Genomic DNA, 18,580 nt, shown 5'->3' with positions numbered 1-18,580 from the left:
AACCCAGTGGGGCCGGGGCTCAGGAGAACCGGGTTCGGGTCTCGTCTACACCCCAGACCCTCCTGTCCTGGTCACTGAATTGCCCTGGGCTTCCATTTCCTCAGTTTCCCCATCGGGCTCTGGGCAGCGCCCGGGCCCGGTCGCCGGTCTAGGCGGCGCTGTAACACATACGAAATGGGGTCCCCCCCCCCCCCCCACGTAACCCCGGCTCTCTGTGCCCCCCTCTGCAGCCCTCTCCGCTCGGCAGCTGCTGCCCAGGGAATGTCTGCTGGGCCCTGAGGTCTGGTGCCGGGACCCGGGCATGGCCGCCCAGTGCGGGGGCAGCGAGGACTGCGCCCGCCTCCGGCAGAGCGCGCCTCAGGTGAGCCGGGGGCCCGCGCCCTTTGCCCTCATCCCGCCCCGGCTCCAGAGGGGGCTGGGGGGGGGGCAGATCAGGCTGGCAGGTTGTGGGGGTGGGGGGGGCAGGGGGTTCAGGCTGGCAGGTTGCGGGGGTGGGGGGGCAGGGGGCTCAGGCTGGCAGGTTGTGGGGGTGGGGGGGGCAGGGGGCTCAGGCTGGCAGGTTGTGGGGGTGGGGGGCAGGGGGTTCAGGCTGGCAGGTTGTAGGGGGGCCCAGGCTGGCAGGCTGGGGGGGCAGGGGGTGGGGGTGGGGGTGGGGGGCAGGGGGCTCAGGCTGGCAGGTTGTGGGGGTGGGGGGGCAGGGGGCTCAGGCTGGCAGGTTGCGGGGGTGGGGGGGCAGGGGGCTCAGGCTGGCAGGTTGCGGGGGTGGGGGGGCAGGGGGCCCAGGCTGGTAGGTTGTGGGGGTGGGGGGGGCAGGGGGCTCAGGCTGGCAGGCTGCGGGGGCCGGGAGGGGTGCTCCCGGTGGTGACCCCAGGTCTGTGTCTGGCACAGCGGAGCCGGCGTGGCCGGGACGATGCTCCCGCCATCGCATGCAAGATCTGCACCCGCATCCTGACGAAGCTGAAGTCCCTGGTGGGGAACAACACGAACGAGGTGAGGGCGCTGGCGCTGCCCGGCTCAGGCAGGGCCATGGGGCAGCCCACACGTCACTGGGGTCTGGGGCGGGGGGGCGTCTCCGTGGTGGGACCCCAGGGCCCGCAGGCATCAGTGCCCGTGGAGGGCCGGGGGGCAGCAGGCGGGCACTGAGCCCGGGCACAGGGTCAGACAGGAGCAGGGGGGACCTTCTCCATCGGAGTCTTGTCCCACCGGCGCCAGGGGGTCGGGACTCCGGCCCAGCGACCCACGCAGCCCCCCAACGGTGGTACCCGGGGCCGGTCGGAGCAGCGGCGCCACGGCGGGGCCGTGCCCAGCGAGCGCCCCCTTCTCTCCGTGGGGCAGGGGTGTCCCACTCTGTCTCCTAAACCCCACAGGACAACGTCGTCCAGGCCGAGGACAAGCTGTGCAAACTGTTGCCCCGGATGCTCCAGAAGGTCTGCCGCAACGTGATAACGAAGTTCAAAGCCAAGATCGCCGAGATGCTGGAGGCCGGGGGCGATGCCAGGCAGATCTGTACCAAGCTGAGGATGTGCCGGAAGCCCCCGCGCCCCCAAGGTTCTCGCGCTTGCTCAGCGTGCCCTCCGCTACCCGCCACCGTGGCCACGCCGGGGAAATCTGAGCCGGCTGCCCCGGCCAGACAGAGGGCCAGCCTGGTTAAGGGGGGGTACGGCCTGGCCCCCTGAGCTGCCTGTGTGAGCTGAGCTCTGGGGGCAGGGGCCCGCGCGCTGTGTACAAGACAGAGGGGAGGCCCCCCCCAGCTGAGGGACACCTGGGATCCCTGTGGCAGGGGGTCAAGCAGGGACCAGAACGGGGTCCCTCCCGGGAGGGGCCCCAGAATCTCTGCATTGGTGCTGACTATGCTGTTCTCCCACCGCCGGAGGGGCCCATGGGTGGCAGGCACTCCCCCCCCCCACCCCCGGCTTTGGGAGAGGAGGGCAGGTGTGATGCCCCGTCGGGGAGCTGGGGAGAGCTGGGCATTTGACCCTTGTTTCCCCCGTGCCAGGCGCCCCGCTGCCCCCCAGCGACCCCTGTGAGCTCTGCCTGACATTCACCAGCCGGGCCCAGCCCGACCTCCAGAGCCCGGCGCCCGGCGGGGACCTGGCAGGCGTCCTGAACGGCACCTGCAAGCGGCACTTCGGGGATTCCCCCACGGTCAGTCGCGCAGCTCAGATCTGCTCGGGGGCCCCCAGCCCAGCCCCCCCCCACTGGTTCTAGGATGGTGGGGGAGGGGGGTCTCCCAGCCATTTCCATGGGGCTCATCTGCACCAAGCAGGGGCTGAAGTGATGTGGGGTCTAGTGGTTAGAGCTGGGAAGGCATGAGATGCCAGGACTCCTGGGTTCTCCGCCAAGGGAGTGGGATCTAGTGGTTAGAGCAGGTGGGCTGGGAGCCAGGACTTCTGGCTTCTGTTCCCAGTTCTGGCAGGGGAGTGGGGGTTAGTGGGTTGGGGGTGGGGCTGGGAGCCAGGACTCCTGGGTTCTGTCAGAGCTGGGGTCAGGGAGGTCACGCTGTCCCAGCCGCCAATCTCAGGCACCACGTCTCCCTGCAGTGCAACGACTTTGTCTCGGCCTATGGCGCCAAGCTGCTGACGGCGCTGATGGCACCCCAGGACCCGCTCACCCTCTGTCTGGTGAGAGATTGGGAGGTGGGGATGGATGGGAGCTGGGGGGGGGGGGCTAGTTACAATCCACCCCCAGCCGTGTAACCATCCAGGGCTGCTGGGGGTCCTGTGAAATAAGCCTCGGGGATTTGCCAGCCAGACCCCTGGCATTTGTGCCACCACCTGGCACCTGGCTGTAGATGGAGGGGAGCCCATTGCCCAATGAGCCCTTCCCAGGGAGTCGGTCCCATCTAACGCCCATGGAATGGACAGGCCCCGCGGCTCTGCCCCAGACACGGAGGGCTGGGAAGGCGTCCCAACGCAAAGGGCCCCGATTCGCCCGGCCCTGGGGTGAGACCTGCCGGGGGATCGAACCAGGGACCTGAACTGCTGTAAGTGGGCGGCTCCAGGACCTTGCGGGCATCAGCTGACTCGACTGTCTGTCAGGACCCTGCCTTCGGGAGCATGCCGAGCGCCCGGGTACGTGCAGCTCCTTGCACAGGCCGTAGGGTGGGGATAGGGGGGATCCCCAGTGGAGTCACCCCAGGGAGGGGTCAGGGCCCGTGCCCTAGAGCGCCTAGCCCCCCTCCACTCCTGGGGGGGGGCGGGAAGGGAGCCTGCCCCCCCCTCGCCACTGGGATCCCTGCCTCTGCACCCCTGTCCATACTGCTGGGGTCCCTGGGCACCGCCCTCTCCCTGCCCCCCCGCAGCCCCGGGCAGGCGATGCCCTCGGAGACACCATGTCCCTTCCCCCCAGGACACAGAGGCCTGCCGGCTGCCAGAGGAACCCGACCAAGGGGACCCCAGCTCTGGCGACTACGGTTGGGCATGGCCGTGAGGTAAGCACCCTGGCAGGGGACGGCCGGGCGGGGCCTCGTGATGGCGCCGGGGTGGGGGGAGATGGTCCCCTCTGCCGTGCCAGGCCAGGCCAGACCCATGCCAGCGCCTCTGGCCGTCAGATCCCTGGCACGGACCCCTGGCAACCCCCCACCCAGGGGGCACCTCTGCTTCCGTTCGGTTCAAATCCCGGCTGGCACCTCACTGACTCCCTCCTCCCTTTCTCCAGGCCTCGGGCACCTGCATCCGGAGCCGCCAGCTCCCTCCGCCCCACGCCTGCTCCGGAAGGAAAACCAGGAAGAAACCAGCAACTCCCATCCCTTCCCCTGCTCTGACAGCCCCACCCCCTCCGGTGAGCGATGGCCGAGGGGGCAGCATTATCGTCGCCGCCTTTGGCTGCCCGCCCCGCTTCAGGCAATAAAGCATCAATATTGACCTGGTGTCTCTGTGATCTCATGCCAGGACGCCGGGCCTCCCTCTGGGGCCTTCATCCGCTAACACTCCCAACCCGCTTCTGCCTCCTCCCCCCGTCACTAGGTGCAGCCACCTCTGGGGTGGGTTACGGCAGCTGTTTATAATGTGCCGTCCCCCCAGCCGCTCCTCCGCAGGGGGTGGGGAATTTGGCTTCCATTGCCACTCGGGCTTGCCTCAACCAGACACAGCCTCGGGCGTTTCCCTTCCCTCCACGCTCCCAGGGCTCCTAACGCCCCTGCAGCAGGACCCTCGAGGCCGATACACCCTGATTCCTGGGTGTTTAGTGATTCGAAGTCGGTTCTAGGCTCGCCAGTTGATCTGCTCGGAAGATAATGAGGGTCTCGTCCTGGAATCCGGCTCCAGAGGAGTTTTTACAGGGACCCCCGGGCTGCACGCCAGGAATGCTCACATTGATCACTGAATCTGTAGCATTTTCTAAGCTTTCATTACAATAACATAAAATGCCAGACAAATGACTGATGAAAAGAAAATGAATACTCAGATGGCTAATGGGTAGATTACAGCCTTGTTCTAAAGACACGGGACAAATATATTTCTATGCTCTGCTTTGGATTAATATCCTCACAGCCTGATGACCCGGCTGAGAGAGATGTTTGGTTCCTCAACCCTTGAGTGGCGGGTGGGGAGCTAGGCACTGCTCCAGATCTAAGAGCTGTCAGGCTAAATCGAAGCCTACAAATAAAAGCGAGAAGGAAAGCGTCTGCCAAACACTGACTGAAAGAAGCTGGCCGAAGCAGTAGCTGGTGAACACACCACGTAACGTGGGTTGCCCCGTTTTGTACCCTGAACAATACGGGTCCTCCTTCGAAATCCAGACTTGGCTTCTTCACCCCCAGATTCTCGGGGTACGCTTAGTCCATAGGCTGGCAGGTGCGTGCGTATTCACGACCTCTCCGTAGCCCTTCCAGATGGTTCGCTCACCTCGCCGTTGTCACTCCTGGCCCTGCTGTGGGTTCTGTGGTGTACCTGTGAAGTTGACTTGGGGCGTAAACTGAGGCCGCCGCCCCTGTCTTGATGTTTCCTGATTTAGGGTCAAGGGTACAACCACGTATGTCTTCTCCTTTAACTCATCACTATTTATCTGAGCCAGCAGCCCCGGCCGGCTGTGTGCTGCCTGCCTGAGCCATCACGCAGGATGTGGCCTGTCAGGCACTTTGCATTACAGCTAGAATACGTGAATCTGAATCCATGACTCCGGTTAATAAATCCATACTCCAGTCTATAAGGAAAGGTCTAGATGTGCAAGCAAGCAGGAAGCGTGTGTGGGTAGGTGGGCACATGCCAGAGAGCGTGCGAGGGAGGTAGGGCACATGTGAGTGCAGGCGGACGTGCAAGGGAGCGTGCGAGGGTGGTAGGGCACGTGTGAGTGCAGGCAGATGTGCAAGGGAGCGTGCGAGGGTGGTAGGGCACGTGTGAGTGCAGGAGGACGTGCAAGGGAATGTGCAAGGGTGGTGGGACACGTGTGAGTGCAGGCGGACGTGCAAGGGAGCGTGCAAGGGAGGTAGGGCACATGTGAGTGTAGGTGGACGTGCAAGGGAGCGTGCGAGGGTGGTGGGACACGTGTGAGTGCAGGCGGACGTGCAAGGGAGCGTGCGAGGGTGGTGGGACATGTGTGAGTGCAGGCAGATGTGCAAGGGAGCGTGCGAGGGTGGTAGGGCACGTGTGAGTGCAGGAGGACGTGCAAGGGAACGTGCAAGGGTGGTGGGACACGTGTGAGTGCAGGCAGATGTGCAAGGGAGCGTGCGAGGGTGGTAGGGCACATGTGAGTGCAGGCGGACGTGCAAGGGAGCGTGCGAGGGAGGTAGGGCACATGTGAGTGTAGGTGGATGTGCAAGGGAGCGTGCGAGGGTGGTGGGACACGTGTGAGTACAGGCAGATGTGCAAGGGAGCGTGCGAGGGTGGTAGGGCACGTGTGAGTGCAGGCAGACGTGCAAGGGAGCGTGCGAGGGTGGTGGGACACGTGTGAGTGCAGGCAGATGTGCAAGGGAGCGTGCGAGGCACGTGTGAGTGCAGGCGGACGTGCAAGGGAGCGTGCGGGGGTGGTAGGGCACGTGTGAGTGCAGGCGGACGTGCAAGGGAGCGTGCGAGGGTGGTGGGACACGTGTGAGTGCAGGCAGATGTGCAAGGGAGCGTGCGAGGGTGGTAGGGCACGTGTGAGTGCAGGCGGACGTGCATGCGGGGGTGGTAGGGCACGTGTGAGTGCAGGCGGACGTGCAAGGGAGCGTGCGAGGGTGGTGGGACACGTGTGAGTGCAGGCAGATGTGCAAGGGAGCGTGCGAGGGAGTAGGACATGTGTGAGTGCAGGCGGACGTGCAAGGGAGCGTGCGAGGGTGGTAGGGCACGTGTGAGTGACTTGCCCTGGCTCACCCAGGGGGTTTGCGGCAGAGGCAGGAATGGAACCCAGGCGTCCTGCGTGTCAGCCCAGCTCCTGCCACACACGCCCAGGCCCCCCCAGCGACTGGCGCTGGCAACTCCCAGCCAGTGTCCAAGCAGTGAAAGGCCGGTGCCCCGAGCCGCCCCCCTCCAGCTGCCCCCTGGCCCTTCCCCCACTAGGCTACCTGGCCCCCCTCCCCCCGTTGTCCCCCCCTGGGATTTCCCAAGCCCCACTGCGCCGTGAAGGGCCCTCGACTATGCCCACGGCCGCTCTGCCGAGGGCACTCGAGACCCGGGCGCTGGATCAAAGCAGCCGCTCGGGAGAAAAGCAATTTCACAAGAGTCGCAGCTGCCTTTAGCCCCCCCCCCTCCAGGAATGTGCCACCCGCCCCTCCTCCCACACCGGGCTGGGGGGGCCAGCCGCTCCTCGAAATGAGGGGGCTCAGCGACTGGGCATCGAGGGTCCCGGGTTCGATCCCTGGGGGGGGAATCATGGGGTCGCCGTTGCATCACACCCCAGGGCTGGGCGGCAGTGGCTGTAATCACACCTGTGTCCGCCGTGGTCTCCAGCGTGGCCGGTTCCGGAGCCCGGCGGACGCCGTGGGACCACGACGCCGTCTGTCAGGGGTGGGGCTGGGCCAAAGATGGGGGGCAGAGAGTGAGAGTGACTCGGTGACAAGGTTGGAGAGGGCAGGTTGGGGGGACTGATGCTCTGGTGATGGGCAGGACAGACAGACAGATCTCTGGGGCAGGGAGGGGGTGGTAGAGTCACACGCGCCAGGGGGCTCTGGGGTCCATCTGCCCTGCCCGAAGCGAGGGGCAACAGGGAGGGGCAACAGGGAAGCCCTGGGCCCAGCCCCAGATGCCTTCTCACTGGGCCGCCCTGGGGTGCGGGGGAGGATCTGACCCAAGGCCTCGGAGCTCAGCTGGGCTCTGGGGCAAAGGGCCGCCCCCCAACTCCCCACTGCATTAGGGCAGGTCCCCGAACGGCCCCTCTGTCTGTCCCTCCAGCACTCGGTCTGTCTGTCCGTCCCTCCCCGGCCCTACACGCAGCGTCGCTCTGCTCTCCCCCCTCTCACCCCGGTAGCTGCCCCCCTTCCGCCCCCCAGGGGCGCTCGCTGCTGCCCGTGCCGAGCGCTTCGCCCACCCCAGACCCCTCGACGCTCTGTGCCAGCCGCAGGGCACCCGCTGGCCCCAGCGTCGCCTCCCCCAGCTGGGCTGAGAGGCTGCAACGAGCCATGGGGCGCCCCAGGGGATGCTTATGGGGGGCAACCAGGCACGGACAGACCTGGGGCTCCCTCGCTCCTGGCCCGTGCTGCCCGGTGTCTCCCTCCCCCCCCAGCCCGGCCTGGGGCCGTTGGTGCCAGGAACCGTCCCCCCCCCCCGCCACCCAAGGGCCCTTGTTCTGCAGTGAGACGCCAAAGCCAACAGCCTGTGCCCCTGAGCACACAGCGCCAGGCCCCTCGGGGGGCGACGTCAGCATGCCCCCGGGTGGGGCCGGGCGAGGCCTCCGCGGTGCCATCCGGGCCTGGCACGAGCCCTGGTGCCAGGCACCGACTGCCGGGGGCACAGCCCTGCCCCGGGGGGGGGCGCAGCGGGGCTCTGGCAGCCGGGGGGGTCGCGCGGGGGGGGTGGGGTTCGGGGCAGGCTGTATTCAGAGCTGGGGGGGGTTCAAACCTGCCCGAAAGTGACCTCATTTCACGCCCCCCACCCCCACCCCAAACAGCGCCCGGCCCTCGGCCAAGGGGCAAACAGGTGACGTGGTGAATGGGCCCATTCAGGGCTGTTTGCTCAGCTCTGCCACCATGGGGGGGGGGGGGGGGGGCAAGGAGGGATCCTGGCCTAGGACCGGGCAGCTGACCCTTCTCGGGCCGCACCCCCCCAAGACCCGCAGGCTCCAGGTGCAGGGGCTGGGGGGGCCCTTTAACATGAGCGTATTTTGAGGGGGCAAGGGGTGGCGTTGCCCCCCCCCACTGCAAGCCTTGGGCAGGTGCAGAATGTCGCTGGCTGGATCAGCCCCCCCCCCGACCCCCCCAGACTATGCCCAGCCCAGTACTTTTGTCTCTTAGCCCCTCGCTTTGCTGAGCTGAATCCAAGACAAACACCCGCCCCCTTCCCGGGTGTTTCCAGCCACAGCCCCATTGGCCAGGCCCAGCCCCCCAGGGATATATAAGGGGCGCGGGAAGGGGGTGCTGGGAAGCCGGAGCTCAGCATGGCCGCGTCCCTCCTTCTGCTCGCCCTGCTCTGCGGGGGCTCAGGTAGGGACAGTCACGGGGGCTGCAGTGGGGAATCGGCCCCACGGATGCAGCCCGGTCCCCGGGGGGGGAGCAATGAGATGGGACCTCATGGACTTTCCTGCCCCAGGCTGGGTGAGATTGGACCGGGCCAGTTCTCTCTGCTCTGCCATCCGGGCCTGGATCTCTCCCAGGCGTGCTCCTCCCCAGCGATGGGCGCATATGGGGGGGGGGGATGCAGGAGGGTCCCTTCCTCACAGGCCTTCGCTGCCCAGGGCTGCTCCTGGGAGCCGAGGCAAACCCTGCATCACTGCCCCATGTGCAGCGCCAGGACTGGCACTGGGTGGGCGTGGAACACCAGGGCAAAAGCAGAGCCCAGACATGGCGTGGAAGAGTCCAGGGGGCAGGACTAGGACGCCTGGGTTCTATCCTCAGCCCTGGGAGGGGAGTGGGGTCTAGTGTTTAGGGGGGGCTGGGAATCTGGACTCCTGGGTTCTATCCCAGCTCTGCTGCTAACCTCCCGTTCCTGCTCTGTGCCTCAGTTTCCCCATCTGTAAAAGGAGCTAATGCTGCTGCCCCGCCTTGGGTAAGCGTTTTGCGATCCCAAGGCCTGGAAAGGGCAGCTTGGGCTGTGGGGAGAGAAACGTCTGAGTGGCAGATCTGGTTTTCATTGACTTCACGGAGCATGGGTCGGCTTTGCTGGCTCCGACTGGCCGATGCAGCCGCAGGCTGGACGTCTTTGCCCTCCCAAATTGAAGCGTCCTCATTGGGAACCCGTCCTGCTTTTGACCCCGACGTGTTGGTGGAGAATTCGGCAGAGGCTGGTGGAAGACGCGGCGCCAGAAAACGCCCCCCACTAGTGCAGATCGCTGCCCCCTGTGTGCTGGTTTTCTGCCCCGGCTGCTCGGGCTGGGCCTCTGTCAAGGGGCTTTCATCAGGAACGATCAGGCAGTTCTTGGGAATCCAACCTTATGCTTCAGGGTGCAGGGGTCAGGAAGGGATTCTTATCGCTGGGCCCAGCTGCCAGGTGCATTATGGGGGCTTCCCCTCCCCCGGGTAGCACGCATTGGCTGCTGCTGGGCCGGGAGGGCAATCAGTTGGATCCAGCGGCCTCTGTGCCTGGTGACCAGTGTGGAGGGGGGCCTAGAGCAGCCGGGGGGGGGGGGTGGCAACCCGGGGTGGTTGTGGCATCCTGACCCCAGTCGGCTAATGGACGGATCCCCCAGGGCTCAATTCTGTTCTGTACAGGGTCTTATTACGCGCTCGTCACCCCTGGGTTGGGACAGACAGAGGGAGGGGTGGACAGAGGGACAGAGGGAGGGGAGAAAGGGACGGCTGGAGGGAGGGGAGGAAAGCAGGAAATCTGTCCCTGGACGGAGGCCATCTGTCACTAACGGGGCCCTGGCCTCTCTCGTCCCCAGCCCAGGCCAGGAGGCCACTAGCCCAGCCGGGCTGCGCCGAGGGCCCATTGTTCTGGTGCCGGAGCCTGGCGACGGCAGTGCAGTGTGGTGCGGTGCAGATCTGTGCCCAGACTGGGTGGAACCAGGCTGCTAAGGTAGGTCCCATCCCGTACCCCGCGAGCTGCCGGGGTCGGGCTGCGGGAGATGGGGCGGGGGCGCTCCCAGGCAGCTCCCCCAAGCCCTGGGTTCGGGGCAGGGGGGAGCCAGGCCCGATCTCTGGCCCGTCTAGGGCCGGACCCTCACCCCCAGCCAGGTGGTGGAGGTGCTTCCGTCGGACCCGCAGGTGCCAGCTGGGGGCATGGGGGGCTGGGGGGTCCATTGAGGGGTCTAGACCCCCCCACACACACACACTCAGCCCCTGATGTAGCCTTCCCTCCCCCCCCCCAGGAGGACATGTGTGCGGACTGCCAGCAAATCGTCACCATCCTGACCCACATGGCCAAGGAGTCGGCCTTCAAGGTACTGCGGGAAGGGGGTGGCAGGGATCCTTCCCGCTAGGCATGGGGGCGGGGGAGCCGGGGGCTGGCCACGCCCCTGGACCTGGGTCTGCCCCACTCACGCCGCTCCCCCCCACAGGACGCCATCCAGAAGTTCCTGACCCACGAGTGCACTACCCTGCCCCTGAGCAGCCTGGTGCCCCATTGCCAGAAGCTGGTGGACACGTACTTCAGCCTCTTCGTCGCCTGCCTGGAGGGGCAGATCGTAAGTGGCCGCCCCTCGGTACCCAAATGGCCCCATCCCTCGGGGGCGGGGGAGCCCCATTGGCCTGTCATCCCGCGCCCAGCCAATGGGATAACGGCGGGGGAGGGCCTGGCGCCCTCTGCATGATGCCAGGAAATAAAGCCCCCCTCCCCCGAGGGCCGGCACCAGCCACACAGCTGGGATAGGGACTGGTGGGGAAACTGAGGCACCAAGCAATGGGATTCGCCCAGGGGTCCCGGTGAGTCAGGGACAGAGGCTGAAAGCAGAACGCAGGAGTCCCAGCCTCCATCTGTTCTACCCCTGCAGACCCCACTCCACAGCTGGGGCCCCGTCCTGCTCTGCCGGCGTCCCCCCAGCACAAGGGCTGGGCAGTGCTGGCTGGTCACCCCCGGGACCCCTGAATGGGGTCGCTGCGTCCTGCCGGGGTCTCTCTGAGTCAGCGATGCCGGCCCAGCTGACTGGAGAGCAGAACTGGGGCAGATCGGATCTGAACTGGCCCGCAGCTGAACTGGGGTTCCAGCACGCCAGAGGGTTCCCCATGCCCCCGCACTGGGAGGGACGGGCACCTCGGGGATCTGCCCCCCCCAGAGGAATCCCCGGGATCAGGGCAACCTCAGAACTCGGGGGACTCCTGGGACCCCCCAGACATTCCTCCCCATTGCGTTGCTCGCGGATCCCACGGCACAGAGCCACGTCCCCCCCACCTGCTCCCTCCTGTGTCACTGACCCCTCTGCCCCACAGAAAACTGCCTCCATCTGCGCCAAGCTGGGCCTGTGCCCGACGGACCCGATGCAGGACCAGGACCCGGAGCCCCCGGCCAGCCTGAGCCCGGAGAAGTGGATCCTCCCGCTGCTTCAAGGTCTGCGCCTGGACCAGGTACGGGCACCTCCGCCCCGCGCCACCCCCGAGCCCAGCTTCACTGTCAAGCCCCCACTGACTGAGGAGGAAACCCGCCCAGAGCGGCCTGGGCGTGCGTCGCTGCCTGAGTCTGCCGAGAGTCTGAACCTTTCGCTCCGAGGGGCAGCGGGGAAGCGGCTTGGCCTTGAGCTCATGCAGAGGCTCAGGCAATTAGATTCCCGGGTCCTGGCACTGCTGCCAGGTTGGCACAGCTGGTACCAGCTGCCCTCCCCGCCCCCCCATGTGTCCCATAACAAACTGGGCTGGAATTCCACTGCGGGGAGCTGGGGTTCCCCGTATTTCGGTTACCTGAAGGAGTGGAGGTTGCTGCTGAATTAGGTGTGGAAGGTGACTCGGGGCCCCCTGCCTGGGCTAGTGAGTCCTGATTCACTTGACGCCGCCCCTGAATCTCCAGCACTATGCGGGTTTCTGTGCGGATGGCACAGAGCTGGGGGAGGGGCTGGAAGTGCTGGCAGCTGGAGGAGGGGCAGGCGGCACTTTGAGCCTGGGAGGAAGGGTGGGCTGTGAAAGAGTTAACAACTGTGCCAGCCTGCCTTCAGTAGGTTTCAGAGTTAACGCCCGCTGAGCTGAATGGAGGCGGCTCTCTCCTCCCATGGCAATTGTATCAGGCTCTCTGCAGGTCCAGGCAGCCATGGCAGCCCCCTAAACATTTATGGCATCCAGCCCCCCCAGAGGGGGCAGCGCCACCCAGTGGTCATGTGGGGACTGCCCCAGCCATGGAACTTGCCACCTCATAGGGGCCACCTCTTGGGCTGCAGCACCCGGGCGGGTCGGCAGAGGGGTTGGAACCTGGCATGCCCAGATCCGGGGCCGTGAGCATCGTATTATGTATAAGGCAGCCCCGGTGCCCACCCCACCAGACTGTGCCACGTGGGGCTGGAAGCCAAGACCCCAGTCCCTGGCTGGCCTGGTGACGCTGTTCTCTTTTCCAAAGGGAGGCCCCGGCGAGGACCTGCCGTTCCCACTCCCGATGTGCTGGATGTGTCGCTCCTTCGTCGGCCGCATACAGGCCACCATCCCCAAGGTGCTGCGCCCGCCCTCCGCCCCTCCCCGGGCCCCAGGGCGTGATGGGAGGGACCCCGGCTGGCAGCCGACATCACCGGCAATTTGAGGCCGTGAAACGAGCTGGGCAGGTCTCAGTCCGGCCGGCGCTGGTTGCTACGGCTGCTGGCAGCCTGGAGGGAGAGGCCCAGGGCTGAGCTCCCGGGGCAGGGCGTGGGGGGCGCTCACTCTGCCGCCCGGGAGATGCCAGCTGCAACTAAAGTGTGTTTCAGCGCTGAAAAATGACTGAACGGCCCCGCTCACACCGTGGCTGGGACGGGTCCCCCCTGCCGTCCCTCCCGAGGCGGCTACGGGAGAGCTGGACCCTGCTCCTCCCCGTGCTGGGGAGGATCAGGCCAGCAGAACCGAGAGCAACCGGTGCTGCGGAGCCTGGCGTGGCTGCCTGAGCCGAGGGGGTGCAGCAGTGGGGGGCTGGCAACGGTCAATGCCGGCTCCTTGGTCCCAGCAGGGACAATAACTCCGGGCGCCCTTGAACCGGTTTTGTTACGGATCATTGCGCTGGGCGCGTACAGACGCCGAACAGAGACGGCCCCTGCCCGAAGGAGCTGACCGTCCAGCAGTTCCCCAGAGGGGACCCAGAGCTGGGCGGGAATCGGGACCCCCCCGTCCCACGGGAAATGCTGACAGTTCAGCCTTTGTGTGGGTCCCAAATCAGGACAAAAAAATCCAAGTGTGTTTATATGGATGAAACGCGCCAAACATATTTCGTCTGGAGTCGATTCAACTTCGACATCAAACTGCATCTGCCCAAGCTGACTCATGTCCCCTGCCCCTGCTCTCTCCTATGGGCTGGGCTCGCTGGCCGAACTACATCTCCCATGAGGCACCACATGGCTTGATTAGAGGGCATGCCATGGTGCATCATGGGAGCTGTAGTCCAAGTAGGAGAGAACTACATCTCCCATGAGGCACCACATGGCTTGATTAGAGGGCATGCCATGGTGCATCATGGGAGCTGTAGTTCAAGTAGGAGAGAACTACATCTCCCATGAGGCACCATAGGTGGATGCAGTTTAACGTCAAACTAACGCAAAGCAAAATCTGTTGGTTTGAGTTTTTCCGGGGGAAAATTTCAATTTTTTTGCAGAAACGGCTTTTTCTGCTGGGAACTCATTTCAGGGGGAAGTTCCCAGCCAGCTCTCAGGAGACTTTAGACCCCCCGACTGTGAGACCCAATTCCTCTGGGAGGGGTGAGAGAGTCCAGGGCGGGGGACACTGACTCTGCCTGTCTGCCCTTCCCCCAGGAGGCCATCGCCAAGTCCATGTCGCAGCTCTGCCGTCTCCTGCCGGGCACCATCGGCGGCATGTGCCAGTGTCTGATGGAGAAATACACCATCACCGTGCTGGACCTGCTCCTGGGCAGGCTGGGCCCGCGGCTGATCTGCGGGATGCTCTTCTTGTGCGCCACGGGGGAGAACTGCGGCCCGGGTGAGCCGTGCCCCCTGCCCCTCCCGCTATGCTACTACCGGGCTCCTGGGAGCACCGTAGGGTGTAAGGGTCCCGATCAGGACTGGCCTGCAACGTGAGCCAGGGAAAGCGGGGCGCGAGGCAGCTGACGCCCTGGGCTGGAGCGTCTACGTTGTCTTCGAATCCTAGCTGAAGACTCTTCTGACCCGTCCTCAAACGCTCTGGTGTCTTCACTGCAGTGCACACGCCCGACCAGCTTAACTCGAACTCGGACCCTCCAGCCCTGCAGGGTCCTGAGAGCCTGGCTCTGAGACTGGGGTTAGCACTATTGCAGTGTAGACGCAAAGGGGGCTGGGCTTCCAACCAGGATCAAGCTGTGAGCTTACATTGCCATGTAGACACACGCCTAGAGCACAGGGGGTGCTGGCCCTTTAAAGGCAATCCCCAGGCCCAGAGCTGCGGCATTCTGGGATTTGTAGTCTGGAGCGATGCTTGGGAGGCGGTGCCTGGGGCAGCAAGGCATGCTGGGATGGGGGCAAGGCTATAAATAAGCCCCGTTTCACTGCTGCCCTGGCCAGGCTGTGATGGCCCCAGGGGATGAGCCCAGACAAGAGGGGATGTTTCCTGGGGCTCACGTGGCTGCCCCCCCCTGGCCTTTGCACCTCTCACGTTGCTCCCTGTCACCCCTGCAGAGCTGCCCCCGGTGCCCCTCCTGGACCAGAGCACCGAGTGCCAGGCCTGCGTCGCTGTCACCGGCCTGGCGAAGTCGACCGTGCGGGCAAACAGCTCTGCAGCGGACGTGGAGGCAGCCCTGCTCGGGGCCTGCAGCGGCGCCCCCCCGGACTGGCAGGAGGTGGGTGCCCGGGCTGCGGGCAGTGACCCAGGCGGGGTGAGGCCAAGGGGCATTAGGTGCCCTCTCCAAATGGCCTGTCAGTGCCCGGGGGACGGGTGGGGTCCCTGGCAAGAGAACAGGGGGAGAGGGAAGGGTCGCCCTGGGCAGGGGAGAGTCGTGTTGTGCAAAGAGCTGGGCTCCCTGCCAGCTGCTGCCTTGTCCATGGGGGGCTCTTCTTGCACAATTGGGGCCCCCCCAGGTGGAGCTGGCCGTGCCCCCGAGATCTGCCTGGGGTGAGAGGGCATCCAGGCAGCGGGGGGGTGGAGGCTGGGGTTCCATGGACAGACAGACAGACGTGCAGACGCTAACCCATCTCCCCACCTGCTTCGTCCTCAGTGCAAGAGCTTCATCGAGCGGCACCGGCCCCGGCTGCTGCTCTTGCTGCCGAAGGCCTGGGACCCCCAGAGCACGTGCCAGGTGAGAAGTGGTGTAGCCACAATCCTGCCCCCCCACCCCAGCCTGGGGCCAGGCCACTGCTTCCCCGGCCGGGGGGCGCCAGGACCCGCAAGGAAAATCCTTGGGGAACCGATCTGAGTTCCCATGGCCCCCGCTCCCCACGGCTGACGGGCATCGTCTTTTCTCTGCCGCCCGCATACAGGAACTGGGCGCCTGTGGGGCTGGGCCAGGCCCTGCTCCCGGGGCCGAGGGCTGCGTGCTGGGACCGGCCTATTGGTGCTCCAGCCCGGAGGCAGCCAAGCAGTGCCAGGTGAGTCCCGTGCCCCGGGGGGGGGGGCGGGCCAGGGCCCAGCAGACATGTCACTCGGCATTGCCCCACCCACGGCCAGATGCCCCGCCCCTGCAGACTGGGCTGTGGGTCAGTTACGTGGACGGGGGGGGGGGGTGAAGTTGGGATCAGGGAGCCGGGGGGGGTCCATTGCCTGCCTGCTGCAGGGTGCTTGGTCAGGAGCAAGAATCTTCCCACCTCCAGGAGCCAAGGAGGCAGGGTAGGCAGGTCCCCGCCAACGCCATCCAACGGGCCCATCTACCCTGGTATCCTGGCTCCAGCACCAGCAGCAGGGGGAAGGGACCCCCCCCAGTGGGCATTTCTGGGCAGCCTTCTGCCAGTTCCTGCCACGCTGCACCAGCCCAGGGAGGCCTGAGCGTCGGGTCCTGAGCCCCCCATCCTGTGCTTTACCTGCTAGGCCAGGCTGCCTCCCGCCTCGCTGCCCCTGCGAGGGGCTGGCGTACATAGCGAATAGCTCCCGACTAGCGAAGGCTCCTGCTGCTCTGACCAGGAGCTCCCTGAAGGGCCAGAGCTGGGGTGGGGGCCCAGGGCAGGGAGCGTCCGTGTCGCCTGGCGTCGCTGACGGGGAGAGAACCCAGCCTCGCTGGAAAAGGACCCACTTGGGTTAAGCCAACTCCACGGCCAGACCCCTTCTCCCTTGGGCAGAGCAAAAATCACCCCTTTCTCCCCGGGGACGCCCCATTTCCACCCGCCCCCCCTCCAACCACACAAGCCTGGCTCCTGGTTCACCAGGGGCTTCCTTTCCCACCGTCACTGGGGCCCAGATTCTCCTGCCTGTGCAGATCCCGTTAGCCGGGAGGGATGCAGGAGCGTGGCCCCACGGGCGAGCCAGCAGGACCCAGCGTGACTCTGACGTCTCCTCCCTCCGCTCCCTTCCAGGCCATGCAGCATTGCCAAGCCCATGGCTGGGCGTAGCCGGACACACGCTGGGCGGCTGAGCCAACTTCCCCCCGCTCCCCTGCAGTGATCTCTTCCCCGCTCAGCGCTGCCGTCCCACGCCTCCACTCCGTCCCGGGCTTTATCCCGCGATCTGCGCCCAGCCGCCTCCCTGGGCCGATAGCCGTGTCAGTGACTAGCCAGCCAGGACCAGCACACATCGCCCGCCAATTCCTGTGTGGAGCCGGCCCCGCCATCTTAGGACATTCACAGCCCCTGGCTCTGCTCCAGCTCCAATGGTCAGGCCAGGCCTGGCCAAACCCCCTAGTCCCCCCACCCCCTTATAAACGGGGTCTAATTCAGCGTGTGACGTGTACTGCATTGCTGAGATCCAGCTACGCGTTGCAAGCCGGTCAGGCTGTAGCCGTGCTGGGTGCAGACTCCCTCTGGGATCCCTGCAGCCCCCGCCCTGGCTGGACCGCCATCAATGGGGAGAGAACCAGCCAGCATGGCTAAGCCAGTCCCCGTAAAACTCCCCAGATTCTGCCCGTAACAGGCCCCCCTTGGAGGGGCGCAGGGGCGGCACAGACTGACCCGCAGCCAGGCAAGCTTTCCCCCCTTGATGTGAAATGCCCAGGGACGCGTGGGCTGGGCGGGCGTTGGGGCAGAGAGAGGAGGGGCTGCCGGCTGTACAGGAGAAGTGGGGCTGGGGCAGTGGAGTCAGCGAGAACCACACGCTGGATCCCACATCACAAGATGCGCACACTCCCCCCAGCTCCATGCTTCGCCGCCGAGCTAAAGCCGCTGCCGCCTCTCCACACCCCTTGCCTGCTCCAAAATGTGGGGGGGGGGGGCGGCCAGCCCCCCAAACCCCTCGCGTTCAGCTGCTTCGGAAACCCTCAGCAGTTCTGCTCTGCCTCGCTCGGTCTGGGGGGGAACTTGCTGCCTGGAGAAACGGGCCTGACCAATAAAGCTTTGGCTGCAGCCGGGGGCTGGCTGGGGGGTGATTACTCACCTGGCCTGAGCAGAGCCTGGCTGGCGCAGGAGGGGTCTTTAGCGACCTCTTCAATATTTATTTGAACATCCTTCCTGTGCTAGGCTGGGCACCTAGGCCTACTCCAGTCCTGCTTCTCCGGCATCTCCAGCTGCTTCCAGTTACGCTGTGGGACGGAGCGTGACCGTTCTGCCCTCCTTTCCTCACACGCGATGGCCTCCGGGGGGGGGGGGGGGGGGGGGAAAACGTGCCCCCAACTTCGCCCCGTGTGTGTGGTGCAGACGAGCGGCCGGGCGACCCTTCCTCATTGCTCTTCGCCGGCAAACACGTCTTCCCAGCCGAGAGCCAGACTCTGCCATAGGCCCCCCTCTCTTCCTTTCCAAGGCGGCCAGTTTTCCAGCTCACGGTTTAGTCCATCTCTGGCTCTTGCAGCCCGACGGCAGCCGAACGTCAACTCAACCCCTTCAACTGCCAGCTGATTAACACGTGGCTGCTGCAGGCTCCCCGCCCTGGGGGCCCGCTCCCCGCTGCTCCCTGACAGCAGAGCAGAAATGTTTCATGAAAAGCTTGTCCCTTTTGTCATTTAAAAAAATCCCCCCCCCCCCCCCAGTGAAATTTCCCAGCCAGTCCCCCTGGCTCAGGGTAGCCCTGCTGGTTTTCACAGGAGCGAGTGAGACCCATAGATTTTCCGGGGGTCATTCTGCTGACTCAGATCGGGCCAGCGGCAGGGCCGCAGCACGCGCGGCTGCGCACCCAGCCCCTGCTCTGACCAACCTCCACCCGGGAAGGAATTATTTGCCTGGGCTACGGGATGCTTCTGAGCCTGACTCATGGTGAAACGAGCAGATCTTCCACAGCCAGGCTTGAGCAAATGCCTCAAGGGATGGAGAATTTCCCACACCCCTTAGGAGCCTGGGGGAGACTCTGCTTCCGTCCAGTGTGAATGCAAAGTTGGTTCTCTCTCTTCTCCCCCAGCTCAGTTTCCTTTGCACA

At 65.5% G+C, this 18,580-nt stretch overlaps 2 protein-coding genes across 2 annotated transcripts; both read left to right on the top strand.

The window, feature by feature from the left end:
* Positions 1–248: 248 nt before the first annotated feature.
* Positions 249–3,847, top strand: GNLY (granulysin). The gene is made up of 7 exons (XM_067540261.1): positions 249–361; positions 889–990; positions 1,368–1,548; positions 1,997–2,145; positions 2,541–2,621; positions 3,349–3,430; positions 3,658–3,847. Exons 1-6 carry the CDS (start codon positions 302–304, stop codon positions 3,427–3,429), a joined length of 654 nt encoding a protein of 217 aa, XP_067396362.1. The 5' UTR covers positions 249–301; the 3' UTR covers position 3,430; positions 3,658–3,847.
* Positions 3,848–8,508: 4,661 nt separating this feature from the next.
* SFTPB (surfactant protein B) lies at positions 8,509–17,373 on the top strand. Its single transcript, XM_067540354.1, has 11 exons — positions 8,509–8,554; positions 9,910–10,085; positions 10,378–10,449; positions 10,567–10,692; positions 11,435–11,569; positions 12,546–12,635; positions 13,918–14,101; positions 14,773–14,933; positions 15,309–15,389; positions 15,571–15,678; positions 16,597–17,373. The coding sequence occupies exons 1-11, from the start codon at positions 8,509–8,511 to the stop codon at positions 16,630–16,632; spliced, it is 1,215 nt and encodes a 404-aa protein (XP_067396455.1). The 3' UTR covers positions 16,633–17,373.
* The last annotated feature ends 1,207 nt before the right edge of the window (positions 17,374–18,580 follow it).

This window comes from Emydura macquarii, unplaced genomic scaffold (genome assembly GCF_026122565.2).
Source record: "Emydura macquarii macquarii isolate MOO-44397 ecotype Brisbane River unplaced genomic scaffold, CSIRO-AGI_Emac_v2 contig_573, whole genome shotgun sequence".
NCBI classification, from domain to species: Eukaryota; Metazoa; Chordata; order Testudines; family Chelidae; genus Emydura; species Emydura macquarii.
The sequence above is the reverse complement of the archived record's forward strand: the minus strand, read 5'-3'. Positions and strand labels throughout refer to the sequence as shown.

What these genes read in the sequence shown, in the direction of transcription:
- GNLY (XM_067540261.1), top strand. Translation starts at nt 302, where the DNA reads ATGGCCGCCCAGTGCGGGGGCAGCGAGGACTGCGCCCGCCTCCGGCAG. An exon ending in GAAGCCCCCGCGCCCCCAAG is followed by an intron (nt 1,549 to 1,996) that starts GTTCTCGCGCTT and finishes CCCCCGTGCCAG; the next exon opens with GCGCCCCGCTGCCCCCCAGC. An exon ending in ACCCGCTCACCCTCTGTCTG is followed by an intron (nt 2,622 to 3,348) that starts GTGAGAGATTGG and finishes CCTTCCCCCCAG; the next exon opens with GACACAGAGGCCTGCCGGCT.
- SFTPB (XM_067540354.1), top strand. Translation starts at nt 8,509, where the DNA reads ATGGCCGCGTCCCTCCTTCTGCTCGCCCTGCTCTGCGGGGGCTCAG. An exon ending in GGTGGAACCAGGCTGCTAAG is followed by an intron (nt 10,086 to 10,377) that starts GTAGGTCCCATC and finishes CCCCCCCCCCAG; the next exon opens with GAGGACATGTGTGCGGACTG. An exon ending in TACAGGCCACCATCCCCAAG is followed by an intron (nt 12,636 to 13,917) that starts GTGCTGCGCCCG and finishes CCCTTCCCCCAG; the next exon opens with GAGGCCATCGCCAAGTCCAT.